This window comes from Nycticebus coucang, chromosome 4 (genome assembly GCF_027406575.1).
Source record: "Nycticebus coucang isolate mNycCou1 chromosome 4, mNycCou1.pri, whole genome shotgun sequence".
NCBI classification, from domain to species: Eukaryota; Metazoa; Chordata; class Mammalia; order Primates; family Lorisidae; genus Nycticebus; species Nycticebus coucang.
Window position 1 is genome coordinate 61,923,510 of NC_069783.1, and position 19,688 is coordinate 61,943,197.

Below are 19,688 nucleotides of genomic sequence, written 5' to 3' on the forward strand. Positions count from 1 at the left end.
TGGGTCATAGAGAGATTAAGAAAGAAATTACCAAATTTTTGGAACAAAACAACAATGAAGACATGAATTATCAGAACCTCTGGGATACCGCAAAGGCAGACCTAAGAAGGAAATTTATAGCACTGCAAGCCTTCCTCAAGAAAACGGAAAGAGAGGAAGTTTACAACTTAATGGGACATCTCAAGCAACTGGAAAAGGAAGAACATTCCAACCCCAAGCCCAGCAGAAGGAAAGAAATAACCAAATTAGAGCATAATTAAATGAAATTGAAAAGAAAAGGATTATACAACAGATCAATATATCAAAAAGTTGGATTTTTGAAAAGGTCAATAAAATAGATAAACCTTTGGCTAATCTAACCAGGAAAAAAAGAGTAAAATCTCTAATTTCATCTATCAGAAATGGTAAAAACAAAATAACAACAGACCCCCTCAGAAATTAAAAGAATTCTTAATGAATATTACAAGAAAATTTACTCTCAGAAATATGAAAATCTTAAAGAAATTGACCAATACTTGGAAGCACACCACCTACCAAGACATAGCCAGAATGAAGTGGAAATGTTGAGCAGCCTTATATCAAGTTCTGAAATAGCATTAACTATACAAAATCTTCCTACAAAGAAAAGCCCAGGACCAGATGGCTTCACATCATAATTCTACCAAACCTTTAAAGAAGAACTAGTACCTATATTACTAAACCTCTTCCAAAATATACAAAAAGAAGGTATACTACCACAATACATTCTTTGAGGCAAACATCACCTTGATCCATAAACCAGGGAAAGACCCAACAAGAAAAGAAAATTATAGACCAGTATCAGTAATGAATATTGATGCGCAAATATTCAATAAGATCCTAACAAAAAGAATCTAATAACACAACAAAAAAATTATACACCGTGACCAAGTGGGATTTATCCCAGGGTCTCAAGGCTGGCTCAATATACATAAATCTATAAATGTAAATCAGCACATAAACTAAAAAATAAAGACATATGATTCTCTCAATTGATTCAGAGAAAGCTTTTGTTAATATCCAGTATCCCTTCATGATCAGAACACTTAAGAAAATTGGTATAGAAGGGACATTTCTTAAACTAATAGAGGCCATCTACAGCAAACCCACAGTCAATATCGTATTGAATGGAGTTAAACTGAAATCATTTCCACTTAGATCAGGAACCAGGCAAGGTCGCCCATTGCTCTTTAACAGTGTAATGGAATTTTTAGCCATTGCAAAACTTCTTAGGGAAGTTTTCTTCTCAGGGAATAAAAGGGCGATCAAGGGTATCCGCATAGGGTCAGAAGAGATCAAATTTTCACCCTTTGCAGATGATATGATTGTATATCTGGAAAACACCAGGGATTCTACTACAAAACTTTTAGAAGTGATCAAGCAATACAGCAATGTCTCAGGATACAAAATCAACACCCATAAATCTGTAACCTTTATATATACCAACAATAACCAAGCCAAAAAAACAGTCAAGGACTCTATTCCTTTCACAGTAGTGCCAAAGAAGATGAAATATTTGGGAGTATACCTAACAAAGGACGTGAAAGATCTCTATAAAGAGAACTATGAAACTCTGAGAAAAGAAATAGCTGAAGATGTTAACAAATGGAAAAACATACCATGCTCATGGCTGGGAAGAATCAACATTGTTAAAATGTCTATACTACCCAAAGCAATATATAACTTTAATGCAATTCCTATTAAAGCTCCATTGTCATATTTTAAAGATCTCCAAAAAATAATACTTCGTTTTATATGGAATCAGAAAAAAACCTCAAATAGCCAAGACATTATTCAGAAATAAAAACAATGCAGGAGGAATCATGCTACCAGACCTGAGACTGTACTATAAATTGATAGTGATCAAAACAGCATGGTACTGGCACAAAAACAGAGGTGGATGTATGGAACAGAATAGAGAACCAAGAGATGGACCCAGCTACTTACCGTTAATTTGATCTTTGACAAGCCAATTAAAAACATTCAGTGGGGAAAAGATTCCTTATTTAACAAATGGTGCTGAGTGAACTGGCTGGCGACCTATAGAAGACTAAAACTGGACCTACACCTTTCACCATTAACTGATAGACTCTCACTGGATAAAAGATTTAAACTTAAGACATGAAACTATAAAAATACTAGAAGAAACTGCAGGGAAAACTCTTGAAGGAATCTGCCTGCGTGAGTATTTTATGAGGACTCCCCCCCAGGCAATTGAAGCAGTATCAAAAATACACTACAGGGACCTGATCAAACTAAAAAGCTTCTGCACGGCCATGAACATAATAAGTATAGCAAGCAGACAGCCCCCAGAATGGGAGAAAATATTTGTAGGCTCTATCTCTGACAAAGGTTTAATAACCAGAATCCACAGAGAACTCAAACTTATTAGCAAAAAAAGAACAAGTGAGAGATCTAAAAATAGACCTGCCATTCAATCCTATAATTCCTCTACTAGGTATATACCCAGAAGACCAAAAATCACATCATAACAAAGATATTTGTACCAGAATGTTTATTGTAGCCCAATTCATAATTGCGAAGTCATGGAAAACGCCCAAGTGCCCATCGATCCACAAATGGATTAATAAATTGTGGTATATGTACACCATGGAATTTTATGCAGCCTTAAAGAAAGATGGAGACTTTACCTCTTTCATGTTTACATGGATGGAGCTGGAACATGTTCTTCTTAGTAAAGTATCTCAAGAATGGAAGAAAAAGTATCCAATGTACTCAGCCCTACTATGAAACTAATTTATGGCTTTCACATGAAAGCTATAACCCAGTTATAACCCAAGAATAGGGGGAAGGGGGAAAGGGAGGGGAGGGAGGTTGGAGGTGGGTGGAGGGAGGGCGATTGGTGGGTGCATCTTACAAGGGTATATGTGAAACTTAGTAAATGTAGAATGTAAATGTCTTAACACAATAACTAAGAAAATACCAAGAAGGCCATGTTAACCAGTGTGATGAAAATGTGTCAAATGGTCTCTAGAACCAGGCTATGGTGACCCATGATCGCATTAATGTACACAGGTATGATTTAATAATAAAAAAAAAAGAACAAGTGATCCCATCTCAGCGTGGGCAAAGGACTTGAAGAGTAACTTCTCTAAAGAAGACAGGCTCACGGCCTTCAGACACATGAAAAAATGCTCATCATCCTTAATCATCAGAGAAATGCAAATCAAAACTACTTTGAGATATCAACTAACTCCAGTAAGATGAGCCCACGTAACAAAATCCCAAAACCAGAGATGTTGGTGTGGTGTGGAGAAAAGGGAACGCTTCTACACTGCTGGTGGGAATGCACACTAATACATCCTTTTGGAAAGATGTTTGGAGAATACTCAGAGATCTAAAAATAGCCCTGCCATTCGTTCGTATACTTTCTTTACTAGGTATATATCCAGAAGACCAAAAATCACAATATAACAAAGACATCGGTACCAGAATGTTTATTGCAGCCCAATTCATAATTGCTAAGTCATGGAAGAAGACCAAGTGTCCATCGACCCACGATGGATTAATAAATTGTGCTCCAAAAAAAAAAAAATAAAATAAATTGTGCTCCATGTTTACCATGGAATATTATGCAGCCTTAAAGAAACATGGAGACTTTACCTCTTTCATGTTTACATGGATGGAGCTGGAACATATTCTTCTTAGCAAAGTATCTCAAGAACGGAAGAAAAAGTATCCAATGTACTCAGCCCTACTATGAAGCTAATTTATAGCTTTCACATGAAGGCTATAACTGAACTATAGCATAAGACTATGGAGAAAGGTCCAAGGTAGGGGAGGGGAGGGGGGCGGTTAGGGTGGAGGGAGGGTAATTGGTGGGGTCACACCTACGATGCATCTTAGAATCAGTACAGGCGAAACTTACTAAATGCAGAATACAAATGTCTTCATACGATAACTAATGAAATGCCACGAAGGCTACGTTAAACAGTTTGATGAAAACATTTCAGATTGTTTATGAAACCAGCACATTGTACCCCTTGACTGCACTAATGTACACAGCTATGATTTAATAATAAAAATAAATAAATAAATATATAAATATTTTAGACTTGTTCCAGGCCGGAAAAAAAAAAAAAAAGAAAGAACCATGCGATCAGAAAGGAGTCTAAAGGAATAACTAATGACTAGGGTGAAGAAAGTTTTAAAATTCATCCATTCAATTACATGCCTAACAAGCAGACCACCCCTCCCCTTACCTCCATCCCTTCAAAGAATCCAGTCTATTTTTCTCACACTGGACAAAAAAGAGCTATTACAGCCAGTATAGCAATGCAAATGGAACAGAACAAGTATTGTGGTAGCTTTCAAATAACGATTTTCCTTTTAACACTGCAGTTTTTATCTATTTCAATTTTTAGACATATCATTTAGAACATAAGCAACATAAGCAAAATCTAAGGACTTATTTCACTGGTGGTGTTATCTATAGGGAGGCATCCAGACTGCCAGATGAAACACAGTTTGGGTGCTCTTGGCTATACCCCTGATTTATACACCTGATTAACTATCAGAACCTGGAGGAAGAACAGCCAGGTGTACAAAATTTGTACATGGAATGGCCTTCCAGTTATTTGTACCTACGTTCTTTCACTTTGTTTGGTTACCTAACTTACTGATTAGTATCACAACTTTTGTTCAAATTGCCATTGTGACAAAGTACTTCTCACCCCTTGGCAGGATTCTAAAGAGTGCCATACCCATGATTTCCCTTTCCAAATAGCCCTAATTAAAGCTCCCTCATCTATAAAATCATGTTTCTAAGTATTTTCAGTTTTGAAGTTTTGTCCTTGTTCCCTCTTGTTTCCACTTTTCTCTTTCATCCTTTTGCCTCATGAGGGTATGTTCAGATGTGTGTAGACCACTCTAGGGTTAAACAATCTTTAAATCCAAGTACCATATTAAAGAGAGAGTACAAGTCTTTTGGAATTCCATTATAGTGAATTAACCCTCTAAGGATTTTTAAAAGTTGTTAATATTTAATGTACTGAGTGATTACAACTATGCAAAAAATGAATTTTAAAAAAGAATTTAAAGGAAAACAACATTCAGCATGGAAGGGCTCAAAAATTAAAAAAAAAAAAACTCAAAGCAAAACAACAAAGAAAAGAGTTATGTGGATGCAGAAACAGAATCTAACTTGTTAAAAATATCTTGGGACTGTGGTTTACTTTGCAGGAGAAATATTAATTACCAATGTCTTTAATGAATATAGACTATTCAGATCTTCCATTTCTTTTTCAGTCAGTTTTGGTTATTTTTATTTTTCTAAGAAATTTTCCACTTTACCTATTTTTTTCAAGTTTGTGGTAATTAAGTTGTTTGTTGTATTCTCTTCACCATTTTTCTTTTAATAATCTTATTAAAGAAGAAATATTTAGTTTTATTAACCCTATCACACAATTTTGGTTTTGTTATATTAATTTCTAAACATATCTTTATGTCCTTCCCTCTTTCTTTAGGTTCATTTGACTAATTTTTTTTAATTAAAAAAAATTACTTGGTTCATTAATGTTGAATCCTGCTTCTTTTCCAATGTAAACATTTTAAGCATATATATTTCCCTTTATAACTTTGTCCCAGAACTCACTTCTGAATTCCCAAACTGACATGTCTGAAACTCAACTCCTGACCTTTTCCCATAAACCTGTTCTTTCTGCAATCTTAGCAGTTTTGTCAATGGCAACTCTATTTTTCCAATTGCTCCGGTCTAAACACTTGAAGTCCACTTTGACTTCTCTTTTTATCACATCCTTTGTCCAATCTCTCAGCAAATCTTGTTGTCAAACCTTCAATATGTTCAAAATTCAACCACTCTATCCTCAAGCCTTTTGTTCCCAATCTGCTATAAATGGCCACAATTTCTTACTCAATTAGTATTAATAGCTTCCCAAATGGTATCCTTGTCCTTGACCTTCTAAGGTAAATTCTCAACACAGGATCTGAGTTTTCCATTCATTAGTTGGTTTCAAATCATCTAAGGACTTCCCCTATTATTCAAGAGAATAATCTCAATTCCTGGGCGGCACCTGTTGCTCAAGGAGTAGGGTGCTGGCCCCATATACCAGGGGTGGTGGGTTCAAACACGGTCCCGGCCAAAACTGCAAAAAAAAAACACCCCTCAATTCCTTACAATAGTCTACAAAGGCCTACATGAACTAGCCCTCTACTACCTCTCTGACTTTCTCTTATTCCTCTGCTTCTTAATCACTGCTCCAACCAAACTGCTGAGCTCTAACACACATCTCCACTTTTCTGGTGAGGCCTTCCCTGACAACCTTATTTAAAACTGCAGTTCACCATCCAGTACTCTCTAGCCCCATCCTTGCTCGTTCTCCTTCATGGCACATATCATTATCTGACATATGACATATGTATTTATCTACTTATTTACATCTTGTTTCCTTCACTGTAATGTAAACTCCATTATATATAGTTTGGATATTTGTCTCCTCCAAATATCATTGAAATTTGATACCTAATGTTGGAGGTGGAGCCTAAAGGGAGGTATTTGGGTCGTGGGAGTGGATCCCTCATGAACAGCTTGGTATTGTCTTTGTGGTAATGAGTAACTTCTCCCTCTATTAGTTCCTGCAAGAGCTGATGGTTAAAAAGAGTCTGGTAAGCTGGGTGCGGTGGCTCATGCCTATAATCCCAGCACTTGGGAGGCTGAGGCCAGTGGACTGCATGATCTCATGACTTCAATACCAGCCTGAGCAAGAGCAAGACCCTCCCTCTACAAATAGCTGGGTGTCGTGGGAGGTGCTCCTCCCAGCTACTTGGGAGGCTGAAGCAAGAGACTCGCTTAAGCCTAGGAATTTTAGGTTGCTGTGAGCTGTGACACCATGGCACTCTACCAAGGGCAACAAATTGAGACTCTGTCTCAAAGAAAAAAAAAAAAAAAGAGTCTGGCCCTTCCCGCCTCCCCATCCTATCTTCCCTATCATCCCTCCCCCCACATTCTCTCTTGCCAAGTGATCTTTGTACATAACCTGGCTCCCTTTCTCCTTCTACCATGAGTGGAAGCAGCCTGAAGCCCTCACCAGAAGCAGATGCTGGTGCTATGTGTCTTGTATAGCCTGTAGAACTGGAAGCCAAATAATACTCTATGAACAACCCAAACTCAGGTATTCCTTTATAGCAACACACATGGACTAAGATACTCTGATGCCATGGATTTTTTTGTTTTGTTTTGTTTTTTCTGTCTGTCCTGTTCATTGCTATATTCCTAGCTCTAACAATAATGTCAGGTATGTGGCACTAAGTAATTAATTGCTGAATAAATAAAACTGACACTTTGGAATTTTCATGGACTTTTTGGCCTAGAATATAGTCAATTGATATGTGTTTATTTGTGGAAAAAAGTATATCTCCACTCGTTGGATATGGTACTCTATCTATACATCCATTAAGTCAAGCTTTTAATTATACAGTATTGTTCAAATATCTTATTTCCTTCCTGATATTATGTATGCTTAATTATAAAATGCCACACGAAGGGAGTTAAAAATCTCTAATTATGATAGTGGAATTTTGAAGCTAAGTTATACTACATACAAATTTAGAATTGTTATATCTTCCTGGTGAATTCATTTTTCTGTTCATACTAATCTCTAGTAATCTCTGCTAACGATTTTGCTATAAAGACTATTTGTATAATGTTATGATGACTACCTTAGGTCTCTTTGCAGGCATTTATCTGGCATAACTTTTTCACATTCTCTAACTTTTAAACTTTCTGTGTTACAAATGGTTGAGAAAAGCTGAAGGGGGAGGAATCTATTTCAATAATCTGCAAATGAAAAATGTAGCCCACTTACAGTGACAATGATTATTGAGTCTTTGAATTTACTTCTACTACCTCATTGTGTGTTTTCTATTATCAATCTTATTTTCCATGTTTCTTCCTTGCATGCAGCACCTTCCCCCAATTTTTGCCACCTTTGGGGTTAAATTTTTTTCCTTATCCAACATTGTTCCTCTACTTATTTGAAAATTTTACGCACTATTTTCTTTTAGTGATTACCCTAGACATTTTACCATGTATATTTTATTTAATAAAATCTAGAATTATTAACTATCTTTACCTTCATCTTAAACAATATAAGGACCTCAGAATGTTTTAACTTTCTTCACTGTCCTCCTGATTTATATATTGTTATTGTCCAGGATTTTACTTTATCTTAATTTTTAACCTCTTGAATTAGACATTAGTATATCCATAATATGTCTAGTTTTGTTTAAGCTTTTCCCACAAGTTTATCATTATGCCCACCATTCCTTTTTGCATCTTATACCTTCTTTCTAGTTCCCTCAGGAAGAATACTGCCCTTCAAGGGTCCTAGATTTATGTAGGAATCTCTGACCCAATCTCCCACTCTGACTGAGCCCTCAGTTGTGTCTCCTATTCTCTGAGTGCACAGCCTTTGTAAACCAAGCACCTCACTGCCAGGTGCTACAAGTTAGCCTCAAGACAGATGTTGAGTTTGTTCACTCTTCTAGAATCAAGCATTCTTGTCATTTCAACCTCTGATTTCCCTAGTTTCTTGCCTTCTCAACCTTACTTTGACAAATATTTTAAATATCTTATCCAGCATTTTCATATGATCTGACCAGGAAGTTGTTCTCTACAGATGAACAGAAGTCTTGTTGTCTGAATATTCTTAAGTAATAACATATTCATATTATTGGAAATGATTTCATATCATTGTTCTATTCACTATGTATGTTATTGATGAAAAGTATAACTTTAAAAGCCACTTATAAATGGAATTGGTTAACAACTTTTTTAATACAAAATTACTTTTTTTGCCTACCATATATATTTTACATAAATTAAAACTTATTTTCTCTAAATTCTAAGTATAAATATTAACTCCCATTTATCTTCCCCGATATCTTATTATAAAAATGTATAAACATACAGCTAAGTTGGAAGAATATATATCTAACACTAGGATTCTGATTATCATTTTATAATACTGCTTTATCTTATCTATCTATTCCTCGATCCATCCATCAATTCATTTTATTTTTTTTTTGTTACTGCACTGCATAGGAAACTGCAGACATCAGATATACCATAAACATTTGATTTCTAGGCAATAAAGCTCACATTCACAAAATTTTGCTTATTATTTTCTAAGTATTTAAAAAGCATGACTGTGTGTGCCACAATCACATAACATCATTTCAGTCAGAAAACAATAGCCTTATAGTTAAGAAGGAAAAAAATTAAAATAAATTAGTTAACTCTTTATAATATACTTCTATGTTATTAAAATAAGCTTCATACGTGGCATTCATTTGAAATGTTTGCTCTTTCGTTTCATCAATATTTAGGAAGAAGTTCCTAATATGGTTTCTATTTGTTTATGATAAAAAGCTCTTATTTGCTAATACTTTCCTGTTCAGTATTTCTGAAAAACTATTCTATTTCATGGAGACAGAAAGGTGAACAATTATACCTTTTAACTTAGTGTAGGCAAAGTTGCATTTGCCTTCTGTAAGTTAAGTGTCTCCCAGTTTAATGATTTTATGAATTAGACTATATCATCTCTTTGAAATTTTATCACAATAAGCACTTTATTTAGCTACCATATTAAGACTGTGCTTCTACTGCTACCTATCTTTACGTTAGGGGCATGATTTACATTTCTAGGGAGTACTTCTTTATGAAAATTGGTAACTTTGAACACATACAAAGAGATACACATATGGGAGGTGTAAGTTTAAAGTTTACATTTGTTTTAATTTGGAGAAAGGCTTTTAGGTAATTTTTTATACTTGCAAAGACAAAAGATCCCAAGAAATGTAAAAAAATATCTGTGGAATTCCTCCACTCTTAAGACAAAAACAAAATTGTATATAAAACTTTTTTTAATAATCTATAATCTATACAGTATACTTGTCTATTATCACAAACTCATACTATGACCTCACCATTTATATGCTGGATAAAATTAAAATCAATGTAATATTTTATTATTCTTTTCTACTTTATTTTATTCTTTTTAATAATAAGAATCCAAGTGGGTTCAGGCAATCTGAATCCCATGTGAGTGATCTCAGGTACATACATCTCCCTGGGGTTCCTTCTCCTCATCTTTAATTTAAAAATTCCCTATGATGATTTTTCCTGTGTAGGACTTATCCCATTATCTAATAACTTTCTTTTTAATATTAAAATAATGATTATCTAAAGGACAAAGAGCAATGCAATTGCTCATTATAACCGAAATAGTAGAAAAGCATATAAGACGATACATGAAAAAGCTAGTATGACCCAAGGGAAAACATAGAAAACTAGCGTCTAATAATAATAACAATAATAATAATCACCCCATTGAAGTACATCCAAAAATAATTAGGAAACTGCATTTTAGGAAAATCAGTGAACAAAAAAATGATACCATTAGTAGAATATGACCATCAGAGGGGCAACAGGATGGTTACAAAAATGCCATACTTATGCAAAAACTGCATAAAGTCAGAGGGCAAAGACACACTGAGGCCAGCAAGAATAAGCTTCTAAAACTTGTTTCATTCATATAATATTTTTGTTTTTATCAAGCAGTAGGCGAATTCATTAATTTTTCCCAGAAACACAGAAAACAAAAAAGTATAATGAAAGCAAAGAACAAAATTCTAAGCCAAATAAATGTAACATCTACCCCAACATTTTTGGCATATGTTCGTTCATAGAAGAAAACCTCATTCATGTGAAAAATCTTGGAATATGCTAACATCAATCAGTTAAAAAGGCAAGATTCAATTACAGATCATAATTCTTACAATACTTTAATGTTTCTCAGCTTCAAAAATAGTTTTCCAAAGGTTTCACTGCTGGATAGAGTTCAAAATGCCATTCTATACATAGTAACCTAATCATAGACATGAATATCTATACAAAGACTCCTCAAATCTTTACCAATCAGAAAATGCCCCTCTCTTTTTAGGCAGTTTACTCTTAAGTAGATGACAATTTCCCAGTTATGTTACAAGAAAGCATCAAAAAACACACATCTAATGACAGATAAATCGTCTTAAGGAAGAAGTAGGGAGCTGGTAATCCAAAAAAACCAGTTTCAAGATATAACACCACCAATAACTTGCTTGATGAAAGCAAGCCACATATACTTCTATGAATGATATATACACACACCCAATAAAATATTTGTATAAAAAAGCATGTATAAAATACTATATATATATATATATATACTATAAAATAGTTGTAACTTTAAATTGCATGAACTTTTATATAATATAAAATAATTTTAATGGATACTGGTATATACTACTCATCTTAAGAAGGAGACATGACTAATACCTGGACTCTCCCATGTGCCTGTTCTATCATATTTCTTTTCACTCACTCCAGACTATTTTGTGCTAATCACTTCCTGGTTTTTATTTATATATTGCTACAGTTACATGTATCCTGAAACTATCCATCCACTTATCTGCCTCCCTTCATCCATCTATTCATCTAATCATCCATCCCTTAAGCCTACTTTTTGACCTTGATATGAAATTTCTGTAATATTTTTCTCAGAGTAATTTCTTGATATTATTACCTAATTTTTCACACACTCCCTAAAATAAAGGCATGTGTTATACCTATTTAAAGCAGGAAAAATAACAGTGAAATTAGAGACTTGTCACAGTATGTAAGAAGACAATAAACAAATCTTTCTACAATTCTGAAAGTAAAGCAAACCGATGACTATCTCAGAGCTTTACAGCACATTCATATTTTAATATTTTTATACTGCCTTCACACGGCTAGTATTTTTCTTTCATATTAAAGCGGAAGAGTTATATTAAAGAATATTGATGATATAAAGCTGTAAGCAATATTCAAATATTTTCTTAAAAGTAAAATAAGAACAAATTAAATAAATAATATAAAAAGGTGTATTTTTCTTTTAGGCTGAGATGGGCTGTTTGGAAATAGAGTCAGGTTAGAGAATATTTTAACTAAAGAACACGACTCCTTAAATAGGTAATTAGTCTGACACTAAACGATTCAAATTTATCATTCACCTGAGCAAGTGGTGGAAGAATCTTCTTGCATATTTGCTGATTTGGTCTCTATATTCCAATATAGTTGTATCCAGAAGTGGTCTTGTTGGAGCATAGAAGGTTCCAAGGCTTGCCTCAAGCTGTGCTGTGGAATTCAAACATAGCAGCACTAAACAAGTGAAACTCTTTCAATTACAACAGAGTACTCATGTTTGCAGTCAGTCAGGTTTTGCAAACTTGGATGAAATGTGAGCTTGTTGCAGGAAAAATGAAATTAAAATATGACAGCTGGTACAAAAATGAACCTGTGTATAAACTTTCACTTGAGGCAAAGCTGACAATGACTCTGAGCAACAAAAAGCTGTCAAAACTGAAGAAATCCATAATGAACCAACCTCTCACCACAAATGGGTAATTAAAACAGTGACTCATCAAAGTAGCACAGTTTGAACTAGTATTTCCAGTAAAATCAACTCACAGTGTGCTTGACATTTACTCTTTAGCTTAAAGGAGAAGACTAACCTCTTGCATTGGGAATTGAAACCAGTATAGTAGAAATTTTTTTAATAATACAAATAAACATAGCCTTACTGGAGTAAGAATATGTCTCTATTATAATTTTAAGAGAACAAGATAAGTTCCTATGATGTCCCTAAATCCTTCCCTAAACATTCTTGGTTTTATCCAAGTGTGAAAGCTAATTTCCCTGAGAGTGCAAAGAAGACTTGGAGAGCAGGTTTTGATAAACTAGAGGGGTAGAGATTGGGAGGAAAGGCACATTTAGCCTATTTCGTAATTTTACCAATATGTGCTTATGGGGCTAGGTTTCTTCCCAGAAAAATCTGCAAGTTAAGTAATTACCATAATGGTGAGCATATGAGTATGTATGAGAACACTACAGTTCACAGTAAGGTTCCTCTGATTTTTATGCTTCTAGCACTGAGTTGAATAATCAATTTGTCATTTAGCAAAACTCTTTTGTTGTAGGCATATGTGGGTTTGAAAGTATTAAACACCTCATCAGAGTAATTGCTGTGGACTTGGCTAAGCTGTAAGTAATTTCTCTTTTTAATCTCAGAGCTAGACAGTAAAGTAAGATGAACTTTAGGGGTATTTTCTTTCAAAGCAGCAGTCAATTTAGATTAAAATTGAATACAGCAATGCTATTGTGAAAACAAGCCAGATTCTCTTGCCATTGCTTGTTTTCTTGACAGCATGTTTCGTACATCTGAAATGTTCAAACCTACATGGAATACTCATAACTCTCAGCACAGTTATATAGATTCATTAGATAGCCCAGCTTGATGTTCAAGGCAGAAATGAAGATCTCAAAGATAACTACAACACGGCTACAAATAAAAGGACTCACTGGGTTCCACTAATAAAAGGAAAACAAATTACCATGTCAAATTTGTTAGATTCAGATAGAATAAATCTCAACAGAGAAGAATTCTGAATGTTTTTTAGAAATGTGTTTTGCAGTTACTTGGGAAAAAATGCATATACCTACTTAAAATGTACATATTCTGAAAACCCAGCATCGTGCAAGCATTTTATTTTAATACCCTAGTCATACCAGCTTTTTATTTCTTTATCTCCCCAATTGGTTTCTTGAAAATATCCTTTATTAAGGTAAGAATCTGATAATGCCCATTGGTATATTCTCTAATTATCTTTCATATAAAACAACAATCTTACAACATAAATTCACTAAGGTACTAGCAATTTCTCAGTGTCCTAAATGAAGAGTTAATATTTTATCTTCTCCATTATTTCTTCTTCAACAGTAAATTTAGGATTTTTTGTATAGAGTGTATATATCATGAGCTTTCTATAAGGATTCTATTTAAAAAAATTTTTGTGTGGGCGGTGTCTGTGGCTCAGCGAGCAAGGCGCCGGCCCCATATGCCGAGGGTGGCGGGTTCAAGCCCAGCCCCGGCCAAACTGCAACAAAAAATAGCCGGGCGTTGTGGCGGGTGCCTGTAGTCCAGCTGCTGGGGAGGCTGAGGCAGGAGAATCGCCTAAGCCCTGGAGTTGGAGGTTGCGTGAGCTGTGTGATGCCACAGCACTCTACCGAGGGCAATAAAGTGAAACTCTGTCTCTACAAAAAAAAAAAAAAAAAAATTTTTTTGTGTGTCCCATCTTAACAGTATAACACCACCAAGAAATAATTAGCTGAGTTAACTCTGCAGGCAACAATATTTTAGTAATAACTTATACCCTAAAATCTTGGAATTATATTTTTATTTTTAACAAATATTCACTGAGTATCTATTGTGGGTGAAGCACCGTGGCAAGCATTTTCTTATTGCAGAAATACTGGAATTTCCATAGATGAGTTTGGACTACCTCCAAAAGAACATTCAGTTAATATTAAATAAATATTATTGGCCTCCTGTTAACTTGGGTCAAGATTAAAGATAATCTTTCTGGAAAGAGCATGTTCTTACTGATTATTCTTCTTTAAAACTACTAAAAATTAGGTTACTTACAGAATTCCATTAAAATAACATGTGTATTTTGGAAATATAATAAATTGGAATAAAAAAATCTGTAAAAATGTAGAGAAAATAGTAGGAGAGGAAAAGTTCCCCAGTAAGTTGTTTTGACATACTTCCTGTTTTTTTACTTTGTAAATTACATCAAGACAGTTTCTCACTGGCCATAATTTCCTACCATTAATGTCACTGCTTACCACAAATATATGAAATAAAGTTGCACATGTTAGAATGTTCAGGTACATTTTACATTAAGTAAATAAATAAACATTAGATAATTGGCAAATATAAACATTTATTTCATTATTGTATGTGTCACATCCCCCGCCCTTTTTAAAAAGTGTTTTACTTCTCTTTTGGCAATAAATATCAGAGATTCCTAGGGGCAAAATTACTTACTGAGCAAAGGCAGGGAAATCCAAGCAGGTAAAATGGAAAGGATATCAGAATGACAAGTGAGAAGAATAAAAACAAGGAGGAGCAGCCGGGGCTACAATTCTGACACATACAAAAAGAGTGACTGTTGGGAACTATGGTCTTTATAGAGACTTGGGTGTGAGAAAAAAATACTGACGTCTAATATGAGGAAGGGATAAAGATCTTTGTTTGGGGCCCTTTGTCTTCCAGACTCCAGCATATACATGAAATTCTTGATCAAAGTTTGAAATCTGAGCATATTCCATTCATTAGCTTGAATTGTATAATGACTGCATTGTGAGTTCCAACATAAACATATACAGAAAGTTGTTCTTTATGTTGACAAATACTACAGTAAGTATCACATGGGAACAATTATTTGATATCCAATCCTTTCAGTTTTAATACATTTTTAAATTAACATTTTTGTCTTTTAATCTCTTATAACTCAAAAATATCTTCAAAATCTAACTGATTCAATAACATGTATTTTATGTACATACAAAACACATTTATGAAATATATTTCAAGTCTGACCTTCTCTCTCTAGTGTAAGCTTTTGTCTAAGAAGATGGTTTACAATGGCACTCATGCTGATAAAGCACTGGTGGCCCAAAGTGTCCCAGTTCATGCTGCTCAGGATGTTAATTGCCTCATAGATCTCATCACACTGAATGTACTGGAAGATGATGTCTACTAGGCCCAGCTGTCCTTGAGTGAAGATACCTGTCACAAAACACATATAACCTGGTAAATCTTTTAAGATAAAAAGTAGAATAACAGTGAGTTAACTTTTCCATAAAGGAAAACAACAGTAATCATTTCTTGCATAAGTACTAGAAATGTGAAACTGATCCCCTTCTCAGCAGCTAACATATGCTATAAGATATCTTGGTACAACAAAAACACATTTGTTCATACTTTTATAATGAAAGAAAATTCACTTTTAATCTTACAAATTCAAGAGCATAAAACAAAGGTTGAGGGAGGCATTCTGTTCTCGTTTTATTGTCTTTTAAATATGGCTAATCTCATTTGAAACAACTTCTGTGAATTAAGTGACGATAAAACTAGGGCAGGTTTTGTGTGTATGTGGTTTAGGTTTTGTTTTGTTTTTTAATCCTTTAAAAATGTCTGGCTATAAAATCTTTTCTTCAGCCAAAGTTTACTGATTTGGGCAAGTCTACAAAAACTTCTCAGTAGAAATCACCACAAAAGAGAAAATATATGTGAATTTACTTTGTATAATATAAAGTATTATAAAATATTGCTGTAATTCTTCTATGTAGTACTATCATAATCATCAACATCATCACCATTTAACTAAAATAGTTATAGGCTTCAGGGTTTTAAGAAAATATTAATTCATGAAAAAGATGAAAAAACTCTTCATATTAACTTTCAGTCACATCAAAATGAACACTTGTGCTACACTGAACAGGACTCAACATGATAGAGAATCCAGGGAATTGCCCTGACTATACTAAGCAGTAAAACTTTACTATTCCTTTTGTGTTGGTAGAATCAAAGAATGTGACTGTCCAAAAGCCTTCCCAAGCCTACAGTCAAGCACTGGAAGTTCTCATAAATCAGGGTGGTTCCTTGACAGTAGATATTAATGCATAGACACTTTGCAGGAAACCAAAAATATCTGACTCTATCTAAACCTGAAGCAACATTGCTACAAGTAGCTAAAGAAAGAACTGATCTGTTGAGAAGAAAAGCTAACATATAATCATATTCAAATAGTTCAAAGGTGATAAAGATAAAATCTTAAAAAGCAACCATAGGGAAAAAAAAAAGACATAAGATGTACACACAAAGATAAAAATGACTGCAGATTTTGCATCTGACATTATGTAAGGCAGAAAGAAACAGCAAGACGTTTTTGAAAGTGCTGATGGATAAAAATAAGTTGAGATAGAATTCTAAACCCTTGTAATAAAGGATCCAAATTTCATAAAGAAACATACCAAGCCTTAACGCCAATAACAGAATTTAGAAATAATAAAGCAGAAATGGACATAACAAGGGGAAAAAATCAAGTCTACTATTATACCTGGGAGATTTCAGCACTTTTGTCTTACCAATCAAGAAAGCATATAAGCAGAAAATCCGTAAAAAATAAAAAATACTTGAAAATATCAATAAATTTGTAAAATTTAATTGGCATTTATAAAACCCTTTACCCAACAACAGCAGAATACATTGTTTTTAAATGTGCGTATACAGTATCCAAAGTGGAGCATAATGTAGGTAATAAAAACAATCCTCAATACATTTAAAAGGTTTGAAACTGGCTCGGAATCTGTAGCTCAGCAGCTAAGGCGCCAGCCACGTACACTGGAACTGGTGGGTTCGAATCCAGCCTGAGCCTGCCAAATAATGACAACTACAAACAAACAAACAAACAAACAAAAAAGGGACCTCATCTCTAAAACTAGCCAGGTGTGGTGGTAGGTGCCTGTAGTCCCAGCTACTTGGAAGGCTAAGGCAAGAGAATCACTTGAGCCCAACAGTTTGAGGTTGCTGTGAGATATGATGCCATAGCACTCTACCCTAGGGCAACTGAGTGAAACTCTGTCTCAAAAAAGAAGAAGATATAATAAATCTAAGCGTGATTGTGTGTACTTGTAGTCCCAGCTAGTAAGGAGGCTAAAGTGGGAGGATTGGTTGAACCTAGGAGTTTTAGTCCAGCCTGAACAAAATACCAAGACTGTCTCAAAAAATAAAAACATAATTTAAGAAAATAAGAAATAATATAAACTCTACACAATTCACAATATTAACATAAGAGGAGGGAACACTTCCCAACTCATTTCATGAGGTTAGCATTACAGACACCAAAACTAACAGATACAAGAAAAGACAAAATCTATAAATCAATATTTTCCATAAACAAATACAGAAATCCTTAACAAAATATTAGCAAATCCAGCAATATATTAAAAAGGTAATACATCATGAACAAGTGGGATTTACTCCACAAGTGTAAACATCTGAAAGCCAATCAATATAATTCACCTTATGATGAGAAAAAAGGGAGAAAAATATAATCATTTGTATCAATGCAGAAAAAGCACTTGAAAAAATTCAATATTCACTCAATATTTCTAGAAGACTAGAAATGGGAGGAGACTTCCCCAACCTAATAACATTATACTTACACTGAAAGACTGAGTGCTTTCCACCTAAAAGTAGAAATAAAGCAAGGATGTCTTCTCTTACCATTTCTATTTAATATGATACTGGATGTCTTAGCTAGATAACAAGGGAAGAAAATGAAACAAAAGACATACAGGTTGAATAAGGAGAGGTAAAACTGTTTTTAATCCAGTTGTCATTATCATCTATGTAGAAAATTGAAAGGAATCTTTAAAACGTTACAACTAAAAATGAGTTTAACAGGGCTACAGGATACATGGTCAATATCCCAAAGAATAATTAAAAAGTATATATAAACATACTATTTACAATACAAAAACATTAAATACTTAGGGATAAATTTAACAAAATATGTACAAGATCTTTGCATTTAAAACTATAAGATAGTCTAGGCACAGTGGCTCACGCCTGTAATCCTAGCACTCTGTGAAGCCAAGTTGGGTGGATTGCTTGAGGCTAGCCTGAGGAAGAGTAAGACCTGTTTCTACTAAAAAACAAAACAAAACAAACAAACAAAAAAACCTAGCCAGGCATGGTGGTGGGGGCCTATAGTCCCAGCTACTTGAGAGGCTGAGGCAAGAGGATCACCTGACCCAAAAAGTTTGAGGTTGCTGTGAGCTATGACACCAGGGCATTCCACCCTGGGTGACAGAGTGAGACTCTGTCTCAAATAAATAAATAAATAAAAAATCATAAAACACTGCAGAAAGAACTCAGGAAAATCTAAACAAATTAAGAGAAAGCCTATATTCATGGATCAGAAGTCTCCACCATTCCTCCCCAAAATGATGTATAGATTCAACATAATCTCAATCAACATCTTATTTGTGCTTTTGTAGAAATTGACAAGACAGTTTTAAAATTTATATAGAAATGGAAAGAGTACAGACTATGAAAAATATCAAAAATATAATGAAAAAGAAGAATAAATTTGGAGGACTAACAGTACCTGATTTCAAGACTTACTGTAAAGCCATAGTAATTAAGACACTGTGGTACATGGTGAAGTGTAGACATACAGCTTAGTTGAAGAGAATCAAATCTATTCATAGGCATGCACACACACACACATATGGGCAAGGTCATTCAACAAGAGAAAGATAAAGATACTCTTTCCAACAATTTGTGCTGGAACAACTAGATATTCATATTAAAAAATTAATCTCAACTCTTACCTCATACTCATACTATATGCAAAAGTTAACTTGAAATAGACCACAAACCCAACTGTTAGAGCTAAAATCATAAAACTTCTAGAAGAAAACATGGAAGAAAATTTTTGTGACCCTGCGTTAGATACAAAATGAAAAGAACAAGCCATAAAATAAAGAAATTTATGAATTGAGGTGGGTGGATTGCCTAAGCTCAGGAGTTTAAGACAACCCTGAGCAGAAGAGCGAGACCCCATGTCTAAATATAGCTGGGCATTGCTGCAGGCACCTACAGTTCCAGCTATTCGTGAGGCTGAGGCAAGAAGATTGCTTGAGCCCAAGAGTTTGAAGTTGCTGTGAACTATGATGCCACAGCACTCTACCAAGG

The 19,688-nt window shown here is 34.4% G+C and overlaps 1 protein-coding gene across 4 annotated transcripts in view; it reads right to left on the bottom strand.

The window, feature by feature from the left end:
- The window catches only part of WDPCP (WD repeat containing planar cell polarity effector), a 495,763-nt gene that overhangs the window by 292,906 nt on the left and 183,169 nt on the right, over nucleotides 1-19,688 (bottom strand). For all 4 annotated transcript variants that reach the window (XM_053586757.1, XM_053586756.1, XM_053586755.1 and 1 more), the window contains 2 exons: nucleotides 15,522-15,710; nucleotides 12,091-12,214 (listed from right to left, as the gene is read on the bottom strand). In XM_053586757.1, coding sequence (XP_053442732.1) covers nucleotides 12,091-12,214; nucleotides 15,522-15,710 — 313 coding nt within the window. The remainder of the gene's footprint in view (nucleotides 1-12,090; nucleotides 12,215-15,521; nucleotides 15,711-19,688) is intronic.